General features: G+C 40.4%; 1 protein-coding gene across 1 annotated transcript in view; it reads left to right on the forward strand.

Annotated features, from left to right (window-relative positions):
- The window catches only part of NID1 (nidogen 1), a 50,437-nt gene extending 48,322 nt beyond the window's left edge, over positions 1 to 2,115 (forward strand). The window contains exon 20 of the mRNA XM_060753861.2: positions 26 to 2,115. Within this exon, the coding sequence (XP_060609844.2) occupies positions 26 to 147 (122 nt within the window). The 3' untranslated portion in view covers positions 148 to 2,115. The remainder of the gene's footprint in view (positions 1 to 25) is intronic.
- The last annotated feature ends 11,213 nt before the right edge of the window (positions 2,116 to 13,328 follow it).

Below are 13,328 nucleotides of genomic sequence, written 5' to 3' on the forward strand. Positions count from 1 at the left end.
ACATAGTCTTTTATTTCATTTATAGGGCATAACTATTGTTCAGTGAATAATGGTGGGTGCACTCATCTATGCCTGGCTACCCCAGGGGGCCGTTCTTGCCGATGTCCAGATAATACCATTGGAGTGGATTGTATAGAAAGAAATTAAGAGGTACAGCACGGGATATGCCAAGCCACCTTTTGGAAAGGTACAATCAGCAACTATTTAAATGGTCAGTCACATACAAGGAAAGATCCCAAAGAGAAGATCTCTATGCTGCCGCAAACAGAAGCCATGAAGCACACCTGTAAGACCTATCATTGCCCCTGCCATGGAATACTGCCATATCTGTGCAACCATCTGTTGTACACTTTCTTCTTCATTCTCCCCCTCCCCCTTTTAAAGATAACTCTAGCTAACAGCTGTGTCTGTAATTGATACCTCTTAAGACAATTTTTTTTGTACAAATTGTAGTAGGGACTGAAATTAAGTAGAAACTAGCATCAGATACACTCTTAATAGATGGTGGTCATACATAAGACGCAGAACAATGTCTTCAAACTACAGGAAAGGAGATTCCACCTGAACATGAGGAAGAACTTCCTAATCGTGAGAGCTGTTCAGCAGTGGAACTCTCTGCACCAGAGTGTGGTGGAGGCTCCTTCTTTGGATGGCCATCTATTGGGGGTGCTTTGAATGCAATTTTCCTGCTTCTTGGCAGGAGGTTGGATGGCCCATGAGGTCTCTTCCAACTCAATTATTCTATAAGGAGATTTGGCAATTTATTTACAAATTAACCTTTGACTGGTGCAGCTGCATGTTTAAATCTGAATGCCAGGCAGTGAAGTTTGGAGATAGAGTAATTGAAATTCCAACTCTATGAGGGTTTTTTTAGGAGTAACAGCAAGCCCCCTAAGCAAAGGGCATACCATATTCCATAGACCCTTCTTCCAAAGGTTTTAACCACTACTCCTGAATATGTTTAATATCTAGTGGTACACTATTATTGCAGTGCTTTGAAATGATCAAAGCAAATTGGTGCTACAGTTGGTTGACTTGTCCATGCAGATCTAGTTTAGTTGCTTCTGTAGGGTTCCTCTCCCCCCAGCTTTTCATTGGGATTTTCCAAAATAAGTTATCAAGAGGACAAAGGGAAATGTGCAGCCGTGGATGTTCTGGTTTCATTAGGACAACAACAGAGTACATTCTAGACTGTGGCCTGCTTTTGTCCTACTACATCTGAATCTAAACTGACTTTCAGGTAGATCCTGCCAAATATTCTTCACATTTTATTTCCATTTTTTTCTAGAGGTTCCTTTCTAAGTATACACAACCTGGTTTTACTGTACTTTAGTTTTTCACATAGCATAAGCAATCAGGTTGATGAAACGATCCATCAGGTAGTTAGAATGTTTTCAGTGTTAGGTCTTCATGAGAGATATCTTGGGTATCGCATCACCAAAGTAATGGTTATGTTTTGTGTGAGTTGCTGGGAAGCACAATTCACGCACACCAGAATCAGCAAAATGTGCTATATAAGCAGAATGTAGGTTTTTAGGTAGTTTGAAATTCTTCTACTAAGGCGATTTTAAGAAGCATTGATTCTGCTGGGAAAGAAGTACATCCTCAGTAGGGCGGGGGGCAAACTCCATTGAGATAACAACTCATTCTACCCCCAGCTTTTAAAAGCATGCAGAAGGTTAGACTTCAGAAGTATTGCTCACAAATCAGTATTAAAAAAGAGCCAGTTTTGAGGCTTCATAACTGATAGCTTTTTATATATATTTATCACTGAAATATCAAATGCTATATTAAATATTTTAAATTTTGTATAACACTTGTATAGCTTTGATGCATTTAATTCTTACACTCTATTAAATATGTCTGCAGAAATGTAAATGCCAAAAATTGTACTGAAAACAAACAAAAGGTGCTTTTAATAAGTGTACTTCCAGTGTTATTTCATTTTCAGGTGACAACACAGAAAGTTTACGTATTGTACGGCTATTCATAGCTACCAATAAAATTATTGTTTTGGTTTTTTTTTTATAAAAAAAGAATGAAAGTTATATTTGGAGCATATTACATCTTCATATTTTTTATAAAAAACGTTTTAGACTTCCTTTTTTAACCCTGTATCTGTGTGATATATAGATTTTATGTGGTATTTAATATGTACTTTTAGCAAGCACAGAGTTGCATGAATTACTCAGTCTTACAGACATATGAAAACATTATTAACAAGAAATTTATTTGCAGGGTTGCTTGAAAAATCCATGAACTCTTCATCCAGCATTCAAAAGCCATTGCAAAAAATTGTCTTCATAATAATACAGGTCACAACCTTAGCATATTTTCAAGATAATGTATATTCTACCACACACACACACACACAGAGTAACAGCTTAGTTCAGCAGTGGATAATACTGAACAAAACTACATGGAAACAAAACAACTGGGCCCCTCCTGGATGACATTGTTGTTGTTTGGCTTAGGGCTTCCACAATACCTCATCATTACCATGTTTTATATCATAGAATCATAGAATCAAAGAGTTGGAAGAGACCTCATGGGCCATCCAGTCCAACCCCCTGCCAAGAAGCAGGAATATTGCATTCAAATCACCCCTGACAGATGGCCATCCAGCCTCTGTTTAAAAGCTTCCAAAGAAGGAGCCTCCACCACACTCCGGGGCAGAGAGTTCCACTGCTGAACGGCTCTCACAGTCAGGAAGTTCCTAACGTTCAGATGGAATCTCCTCTCTTGTAGTTTGAAGCCATTGTTCCGCGTCCTAGTCTCCAAGGAAGCAGAAAACAAGCTTGCTCCCTCCTCCCTGTGGCTTCCTCTCACATATTTATACATGGCTATCATATCTCCTCTCAGCCTTCTCTTCTTCAGGCTAAACATGCCCAGTTCCCTAAGCCGCTCCTCATAGGGTTTGTTCTCCAGACCCTTGATCATTTTAGTCGCCCTCCTCTGGACATATTCCAGCTTGTCAATATCTCTCTTGAATTGTGGTGCCCAGAATTGGACACAGTATTCCAGATGTGGTCTAACCAAAGCAGAATAGAGGGGTAGCATTACTTCCCTAGATCTAGACACTATGCTCCTATTGATGCAGGCCAAAATCCCATTGGCGTTTTTTGCTGCCACATCACATTGTTGGCTCATGTTTAACTTGTTGTCCACGAGGACTCCAAGATCTTTTTCACACGTACTGCTCTCGAGCCAGGCGTCCCCCATTCTGTATCTTTGCATTTCATTTTTTCTGCCAAAGTGGAGTATCTTGCATTTGTCACTGTTGAACTTCATTTTGTTAGTTTTGGCTCATCTCTCTAATCTGTCAAGATCGTTTTGAATTCTGCTCCTGTCCTCTGGACTATTGGCTATCCCTCCCAATTTGGTGTCATCTGCAAACTTGATGATCATGCCTTCTAGCCCTTCATCTAAGTCATTAATAAAGATGTTGAACAGGACCGGGCCCAGGACGGAACCCTGCGGCACTCCGCTCGTCACTTCTTTCCAAGATGAAGAGGAAGCATTAGTGAGCACTCTCTGTGTTCGTCCACTTAACCAATTACAGATCCACCTCACCGTAGTTTTGCCTAGCCCACATTGGACTAGTTTCCTTGCCAGAAGGTCATGGGGGACCTTGTCGAAGGCCTTACTGAAATCCAGGTACGCTACATCCACGGCATTCCCCGCATCTACCCAGCTTGTAGCTCTATCGAAGAAAGAGATCAGATTAGTCTGGCATGAATTGTTTTTGATAAATCCATGTTGACTATTAGCGATGACTGCATTTGTTTCTAAGTGTTTGCAGACCGCTTCCTTAACAATCTTTTCCAGAATCTTGCCCGGTATCGACGTGAGGCTGACCGGACGGTAGTTGTTTGGGTCGTCCTTTTTTCCCTTCTTGAAGATTGGGACCACATTGGCCCTCCTCCAATCTGCTGGAACTTCTCCCGTTCTCCAAGAACTCTCAAAGATGGTTGCCAATGGTTCCGAAATGACTTCCACTAGTTCCTTCAGTACTCTTGGGTGTAGTTGATCTGGCCCTGGGGACTTGAACTCATTGTGGTTCTCAACCTGTGGGTCCCCACAGGTTTGGCCTACAACTCCCAGAAATCCCCGCCAGGATTTCTGGGAGTTGAAGGCCAAAACATATGGGGACCCACTGTTGTATATTGTTCATGGAACATGTAAGCCAAAATTACCCAAAGACCTAGAGTTGCCCCACTCCGATCTAGAGCCTCCATCAAGATGTCACTTTTCACTGCCTTAGAATCCAACTCTCAAAGCATCTTCTGAAAAAATGCTCTTTTCCAATACCAGACAAGAGTTGAACACAACAAAGAAACACAGGCTACCAAAATATGGAATATAAAAACAATTGAATATACCTTCCCTTCATAAGCCTAGGAGAAATGGGAGGATGGAGCCAGGTGAGTCAAGGATCTAACTTTATTTAAGAAAACTACTGTGTTTACTCGAGTATAATGGACCATTGAATGTAATGCATATCTCAATTTTGAAGGTGTGCATTATGAAAAATGTGTTAAATGTAATGCAAGTTTGTGGCTGTGAAAATGTTGATTGGCTTTCCTGCAAGTCTTTTTGTGGCCACCACTGTTTCCCTCATCTGTTCTCACTGGGATCTCTTATCCAACAGCACAAACAGATTTAACAGGTGTGCGATTTTAACGTGCCATCAAATCCATCTGCACCTCAATTTTTGCGATGTAATTTAGCCAAAAATTGTGAGCATTAGGCTCGAGTAAACATGATAATGCATTTAAGAAAAGAAATTCATTTCTGTCTCCTTCCCTGACAGTTCAGAACCTTCAGAGACTAGGAGTGTATCTACACAATAAAATTAAAGCGATTTGATGCTATTTTAATTATTGTGGCTCAGAGCTATGGAATCATGGAAGTTGTGGTTTTATAAGGTCTTTAGCTTCTTTGCCTAAAAGTGCAGGTTCCTCACCAAACTACAAATCTCATGGTTCCATTTAATTGAGTCATGGCAACTAGTGATGTCAAACTGCATTCATTCTACAGTGTAGATACATCCTAGGAGTAGTTGTTGTTGTGTGTGTGATAATAGTACATATCCCCAATATCCACAGGCAGGCCCGTAGCCAGGATTTCGTTTCGGGGGGGGGGGGGGGCTGAATTTTTTTTCAGGGGGGGTTTCGGGGGGGCTGAGTTTCGGGGGGGGGCTGAGTCTGAGTGAAAGAGGGTCTAGCCTAGCAAACCTTTTGTATCATTACCCCAATACCCCCATGCATATGGGATATATTGAGTATGGTGATCAGATCATGATATGAATAAACATAACAGTTTAAATAATGCACCAGTAAGGCCTTTTCGCGAACCACCATGAAAATTTCCGGGGGGGGGGGCTGAAGCCCCCCGAACCCCCCCCCCCCCCCCCCGGCTACATGCTTGTCCACAAGGGATATGGTCCTGGACATACCATGGAAACACAAAACCGTATAAAACACTTTTGAAATGAACAACTGCTGAAGGCATGCTATAGAATTGCACTGGAGGGCCTGAAAATGCCTAGAGAGAACATTTTTTTTCAAATATTGGTAAGTGACACAAGGGTTCAATGATCTTCAGCTTTTGCTCTCAGTACAAATTGAAGCAGATTAAATCTGATACAATGGAATCAATTTCCTATTGAGAGAGTCCTGTGCTGCTCTGGTCACAACCCTGGAAGAAACCACGAAAGTAGACCAAATGACACACTTACTACCATACTGTTGGTTTGCACCACATGGATAGATATGGTGGCATAAAATGATCCATGATCATTGAGTTGAATAATGCAGAACTCTTATTCAAGGCTTTGTATGCACTGAAGCTAACTCCTATAATAAAGCTCACAAAACCAGGAAATAAATGTCTATATAGGGATGATAGACTAGCCCTCAGTAAATGCAATGCATTCTACAGTTTGGGGACATGTAAAATGATTCCTCCCATAAGTTCTTCCTTGATTTCTCACATATGCATATATGCTATTCAATTTCCTGTCTTACAGCTGCAAAGAAAATGAAGTTGTGAAACTGACTTCTCTATGATGGTGTTCAGTGGAGTATGTTTCTATTGGTCTTTGGCCACCTTTCTTGTGTTACGTCAACAACTAATCAAAGTCTAGCTTTTCAGGAAATATTTAATACTAATACTACATTTTATATATATTCTGCTCTATCTCTCCTCAGAGCAGATTACAGTGTACACATATATAGGCAAACACCCAATATCTTTTGTACAGTGAATAATTAAATACAATACACAAACAAAGGCAAAGGTTTCCCTTTCCATCTTTAGTGTCTGGAGGGGATCCTCAACTTTGGCCACGGGGAGGTGCTCTTGTTCCATTTTTCTATGCCAAGGAGCCTGTTGTTCGTAGACCCTTCTGGTTGTTTTGCTGGCATGGGCACCTTTTACCTTCCCACCGAGGCAGTACTTATTGATGTACTCACATTATAGGTTGGCAGAAGCTAGGGCTAACAGCAGGAGCTCACTCCAACCCACAGCTTAGAACTACCAGCCTTCCAGTCAGCAAGTTTTTCTGCAGCTAGTGGTTTAACCTGCTGTGCTATGTGGCCCCACATATAATTACCATCAGCAATTATATTTTAAGATATTCTTATGACTTAATTTTACGTGTATTTGGATATGTCTAAATCTAATAATTAGTCCCAGCTAAAGAAATGTCATTAAATCAATAGAACTTACATAATTTACTGCATTGTCATTGACTGATGGATCTGCTGTAATAATTATTTTTACAACTTTTTTTCACTTTGGGGCTTTATAATTTTTAGTATTTTATGTGCTATGTTGAGTACCACCTAGGCAAGTGATAGTGTGGAAAAGAGATGTTTGAATTAAGAATAATACATGCAAGAAGTATGCTATTGAAGGAAAATTTGTCAGTGGGAATCCTGAATACTAAAGTCTTCTCAAATCTCATGGGTCAATCATGACAGCATGCAACTGACTCTATTAATATTTAGCATAACTCATACTTCAGAGTTACTGAAAGTTGCCCCAAGGAAAAACGGAAACATCTAAACGGCTATCACATTCTTCGCCTGCTGCACTGGGGAAAATACTTTGCAATAAATGTTAACTGTGTTGTGTTAGGTTTTGATTCCTGTGGTTTATTATATCCATGGAATCCATTCCTTGGGGTGCTGCTGTTAGCTCGAGAGAATCTACAAAGTGGCAACATCCCTGGTGAGAGTATTTCAACCTGGAAAACTGCTTATTTGGCAATTCTCTGATTACACAGTTTTGTCACAAAACACTGGGTGTTAACTTGGTGGAACATGATTAAGAATGACAGGAGATTATTAAAGGATAAGCATATAAATGGCCCCTCAATTATAGTGTCATACTTCATCAGTTTAATTAAAAGTTAAACATAGTATGATTCTCAATGCAAGCATTTCATGGTGTAATGCTCAGACTTAGATCTTGTAGCAGTAGCAAAACAATGTAATGTCTGAAGAATTGGCTTAGAAAGATGAAAAAACCTGCTACATTCCAAGCCCATTGACAATTTCATTTTATATGGGGGTGCCTATTCAGACTACTACTATACTGCTTCTAATTAAGTTGATGAAACTATACCAAAACAATCTCAAAATAATTTTGAAACAGGGATGCCTGTCTCACTTGCTTACTGAATTCCAGTGGTTGTCAATGGCTAGAAATATGTACTGTATATTAGTCATGGGCCTGAAATTTGTCCCATTCGTTTCATTCGTGTTTGTTTTGTTCCGTCCATTCAGATGACACGAAATGGAAAGGCCCCTCCTGAAATGAAAATGCAATCAAAACAAAAGGCAGGCAGACCTGCTTTTTGGATTGATTGCATGGGGCCTGGCAGGGCCTGCAACCAAGTGCCAAGTAAGGAGCACTCCTTACACGGCACTTGGCTGCAGGCCTTGCCAGGCCCAGGCACGTAGTCCCAAAGCGTACACCCTACACTACAGCCAGTAGAGAGAGCTGTCTTCGTGATATGAAAGAGACTCTTGGATTTTATCTCTGGAAGGCTGATAATGCTTCTTCTCCTATATTTACCAACCTGGCCACTGTCAACTCTGGAAGTAATAATCTGTCTGACTGATGTGTACATCTGGCAGCAAGACAATATGGCACTGTCATCATGACATATAATCGGGGAGAATAAGAGGCAGGAAATGCAATTAGCTAAAGCTTGCACTAGCAGTTCATCCTCTTCTTTTAGTCTAGACTCTACACAAATGAGTTGTCCAGACATCGTCTCTGTTTCCCTACATTGCTCTTCTCTGTTTCCCTACAGGCCCCTCAGGCTTCTTGCCTCATTTCAGATGTACTCTTCTTAAAATTATCTGAAGGATTTTTAAAAAATGTTATCATGCCTTGAGGAGCAGACATCTAATTCCACTCTGTGTATTTCAAGAGATCCTAATGGCAAGGGAAAGGAGCTTTCCCATTGCATCAAACTCCACATGAAGAGCTGCCAGTTCCAGTCAAGTTTTCCAGATCTGTAAACAAAACGTGGTCCTTCTTAAAATGTCAAAACAGCCCCCTTGGTAGGGAAAATAGCACGCCTGATGTAACCAGATGTGGCACCATAAAATTTCTAGTTTCAAAGTTACATAATTTTCAACCAATTTTTCTGCTACTTTTTAAAAGCTTGGAAATATTCCAATTGTTCCATTTTGTAGTGATTCTTTACACATTTGAGCCATCTACCTGTGTGTGTGTGTGTGTGTGAGAGAGAGAGAGAGAGAGAGAGAGAGGCATAGGTAATCCACAGGCCATGGATTGCCTATGTCTGTTTAAATTATCACCAAATAAAGCTGCTATTGGGGCAAGAAAACATGGCACAGAGAAAGGACATTGATAGGCAGGCAGGAGCAGGTACCAGCTCCAAGCCTGTTTTTCAGATTGATTGCCTGGGGCCTGGCAGAACCCGCAGCTGAGCACCACATACGGAGCGCGCCTTACTCGGTGCTTGGCTGCAGGCCCTGCCAGGCTCAGGTGCGCAGGGCCAAAGCCTCTGTCTGTAGGCTGGGCGCTTTGGGCCCGAAAATGGATCTTTTGGCCCTGAAAACAAAAAACAAATATCTGACCTCCTGATTTCGGGAGGCTCCGACAAAAATGGATCAGGGGCCCCACTGAAAGCTGGGACACAAAACAGATCAAGATAAATCTTGAATGCACATGATTGTTGTGTGGATCTCTTGTTGGCTTCTCCTCATATATGAAAACTCTCTTACATGAGGTCAAAAAGGTTGTTAGTTCCTCATGTTTAGCCATCTTTCTCCCCATTTCTTCTCCTTTGCTTTTGTTCCAGATCACACACACACACACATATATACACACACATACACACACACACACACACATATATGGGGGGGGGGGGGTTTGCAAAATATTTGTGTCTTGATCATATGTTTAATTCTTGCTTAATTCATCTCTTTATGGATGCTCTCTTCTCCACAGACTGCAGAGAATTTCCCTTCACAACAATTTTCTGAAAGCCAGCGGGATAATTTCACCCTTTGTACCACAAGAGGGCTCTCTGGATCTATACACGCAGTGTTTCCAAACATTTTTGACATTTGCAAGAATTGGATTTTCTATTTTCTCTCTGCTGTTATTTGCCTCCTACAATAATTAATGGCTGAGCTTCCAACAGTCCTCTTTTTATTTTGATGTTTAGCAGTTGGCCAATGAGAGTAGTCATAGCACTTCATAACTCTGATATGAACTGGGAAGTTTGGAGGGATAATAACTGTAATAATATTGTTATAAAATTGCCTTGAGTAGTAATTTAAGTGGCAGGTAAATAGTCCACAACGACTTGGAAATAGCGAGAGACTCTTCTGGGGAGGAAAGGTCTTCTGAAAAAGTGGCTTTTGCCCATCCATCCACACGCTAACTTCTAGATGTCTGGAGGGGTGAAAAATCAGGAAAATGGCAATGTTGAGGAAGAGAATCTCATTGGGGCTGAAGTTATTTCGGTTGTTACCAAAGTTAGAAAATGACTAATATTTTCTTGTTTCAATGGCTTTAAAATGCATTATGAAAAGAATTATTCAAGTTTTGTGCTATTCACTAAGTAATGAGGAAATAGTGAGCAATGGAACAAAACACTCAGACATTGTAACAATTAATGACACACTGATTCAGTTCTTAAGCACTATATGAGTAATAGGAACAAATAAATAACTTTTCAAGCTCTGAAAGAAACACTGTTTCTGTTCACCATTGAGCCCTCGGTGGCGCAATGGGTTAAACCCTTGCGCTGGCAGGACTGCTGACCGAAAGGTTGGCATTTCCAATTTGGAGAGCGGGGTGAGCTCCCGTCTATCAGCTCCAGCTTCCCATGTGGGGACATGAGAGAAGTCTCCTGCAAGGATAGTAAAATATCCGGGCATCCCCTGGACAGTGTCCATGCAGACAACCAATTATCTTTCACCAGAAGCGACTTGCAGTTTCTCAAGTTACTTTTCACACACACGCACGTGCGCACACACAACCCATTAAGTGGAAGAAATCCACTTCTATTGGGCTCAGAATATGTTGCCCAGTCTTACCATTCATATTACATCTGAGATGGGATCATGCCCTTAAGACTTCCATCGCTCAGGAATGCATTGATTAAACCCTTTTCATAGAGCCTTGCAGGCATTCTGTGTACATAGTTGGAAACTCTAAAAAAAAGTTGTATGCTATATTCCAAAGAGCTGGATTACTAAAAAAAAATACAACTTGAAGAATTTCCAGTTCTGGACTACAACTCTGAAGACTAGCGGTTGATTCCTTACTCAACCATGGAAACCCACATGCTTTAGCCCACAAAACAGTGATAGGTTTCTTTTAGGGTTGCCAGAAATTGTAAATGGCTGGAAGACAAATAACTACCATAATGGCCATAACACAGCTAAACTGTATGGTGCTGCTAACCCATCTCCACCAGACCTTTGCTGATAATCAAAGCCTCGTGTAGCCTACTTTTCAACAAGCAGAAGGAGCTTTTCCAGTGTCAATTCCAGATTTTGGAGCTTGAAAAGGTTTGGACAAAAGCTGCCAGGAAGGCTTCTGACTGAGCAGGCTCTTGTTCCTATAACTCTCACCACTGAACATGTCCTCTTTTACCTCTGGGCTGAAGATGTAAATGCATATGGAGGCTACTTCTCTGTCTTCTCACTGTAACACCTGGAAGTTATAGATGAATAGCCAATAATTGGAAAAAGGGTGCAGGGTTATTGCCTTGATTAAAAAGGGATAACCTTTTGTGGGCAATAGAATATGCCCTGTTACACCAACCTCTGCCATAGGCCCTATACATGTGTCAAACTCATCATTAGACATCCTATCTAGAGCTGATGGGAGTTGTGATACAGTAAATCTGGAAAGATGCAGATTATTCTGTTTAGTCAGTATAGTGGCGTTTGAATTTAGATATATGTCTTGTGGATGTCTGATTTTAAAATGTTCTTTAACCTTTTCCCAATCTCAGATTCACAAGTGCTGTTGAGTTGCAATTCCCATTATCCCCCATCCATATGGCAGGTAATCAAAAGTGATGAGACTTGTCATTCAATAACATCTGTGGACCCAAACTGGGTAAAAACTAAAGATCACTGACCACTATGTAAAAATATATATTGCTGGCCCTCATTCAGGGATCAACGCCCCTTTGAAGATAATCATAAGACTGATGTGGTTGAAAATTAGCTTGATATCCCTGTTATACATGTTTGTATACCATGTCTAATCTAGCTCACATAAATTGAGATCAAAGGTGTTTTTTCTTCCATTAGATGCTCTAATTCTGACACATGCTCTCTGTAATTATTTATGTGTAATGTGTTTTTGGGGATTTTAATAATAATAATAATAATAATTATTATTATTATTATTATTATTATTATTATTTGTACCTTGCCACCAAATCCCTGAATGGACTTGGGGTGGCTTACAAAGCACTCCAAAATGCCACACATAAAACAAACAATACATAGAACTGAAAACAATAAAAACACGAAAATACATTACCAAAAATCTTTCCTCTTTTTGGGTTTATAGAAAAACCATAGTTTTAGGTGTGTTGCTCTCCAGGCAATTTCATTTGGCTGTGCTGTTGGGATGGTAAAAGTGTTAATGGTGGACAGAATTGGTAGATGGGAGATGAGCATTCCTATCAGGAAATGGTTCTCTGATAAATTGAATTTTATTTTATTTTTAACTGAGGTTCATATCTGTATATACTCAAATATCAGTATATTATCATTAGTGCACCCTGTAGTGTATGACAGAAAAACTGAAAAAATGTCGTGACCCACAACAGTCTACAGCAGGGTGTCCAAAAGCTGACGTGGAAGATTGGAAACCTGTATTGCCCTCCAACAGCCAGGTATATTGCCCTCTAACAGCAAACGGCCAGTTCTCTCACACCAGAAGTGACTTGCAGTTTCTCAAGTCGTTCCTGACACGAAAAAAAAGCCAGGTAAGTTTGATAGGGAAAATGTGTTGGTAGTTACTGCAATTGTACTATAACATGTGTGATATGTGTGTTGTTAACAGGGTTACTGCTGCTGGGCCATTGTAGAGCAGGAAAATGAGGTGCTAAACAGATTTTTCCCCAGTGTAGCCAAGCCCTTAAGGTGCACCACAAGATTTGTCTAAAATGTAAGCTTCACTGAGTTTAATAGGATTTGTTTACTAATAAGTAAGTGTAGGTTTGTAGTTTCATGGAATCACAAAGAATACAAATATTGTATACAAGAAACAAAATGATTACAGCACAAAGGAAGTCTCAGCAGTAAGTCTATAATTTTACTTTTATTGACTGCTAGCCATTCTATTTATGTTATTGGAACCGGTTATAATGTGCTCTTCTGTTATTATTTTGTTGCCATGTAAAAATCAATCAAGTGTTAAACAACAAAATAAAATAAAAACCATCCAGATGATAAAATCTGGCTAAATAGGGCATCCTTTAAAGGGAAAAAAGGGAAATAGAAAATAGACATCCTGCCAGCCCATCTGTTCTGCTGTCTCGCTCTGTTGAGTGGAAGCCGTCTCTGTGTGCGTCATTCAGCGGCTGGGTTGCCCAAAGGGAAGCCAGGAGGAGAGTTGTGAAGCACATCCTTTTGTGTGTTCTCTCTCTCTTTTACGCTGTACTTACACATATAACAATGTTAATGCCTACACACAAAGAGTGAAGATGCAAACCAGCTTCCTATCATTTGACATGTCTGGAGGCCATTCTAGCAAGAGTGTATCTCTGATACATTCTTGCCAAATTATGCCAATTCCATATCTGT

This window comes from Anolis sagrei, chromosome 1 (assembly GCF_037176765.1).
Source record: "Anolis sagrei isolate rAnoSag1 chromosome 1, rAnoSag1.mat, whole genome shotgun sequence".
Classification (NCBI taxonomy): Eukaryota; Metazoa; Chordata; class Lepidosauria; order Squamata; family Dactyloidae; genus Anolis; species Anolis sagrei.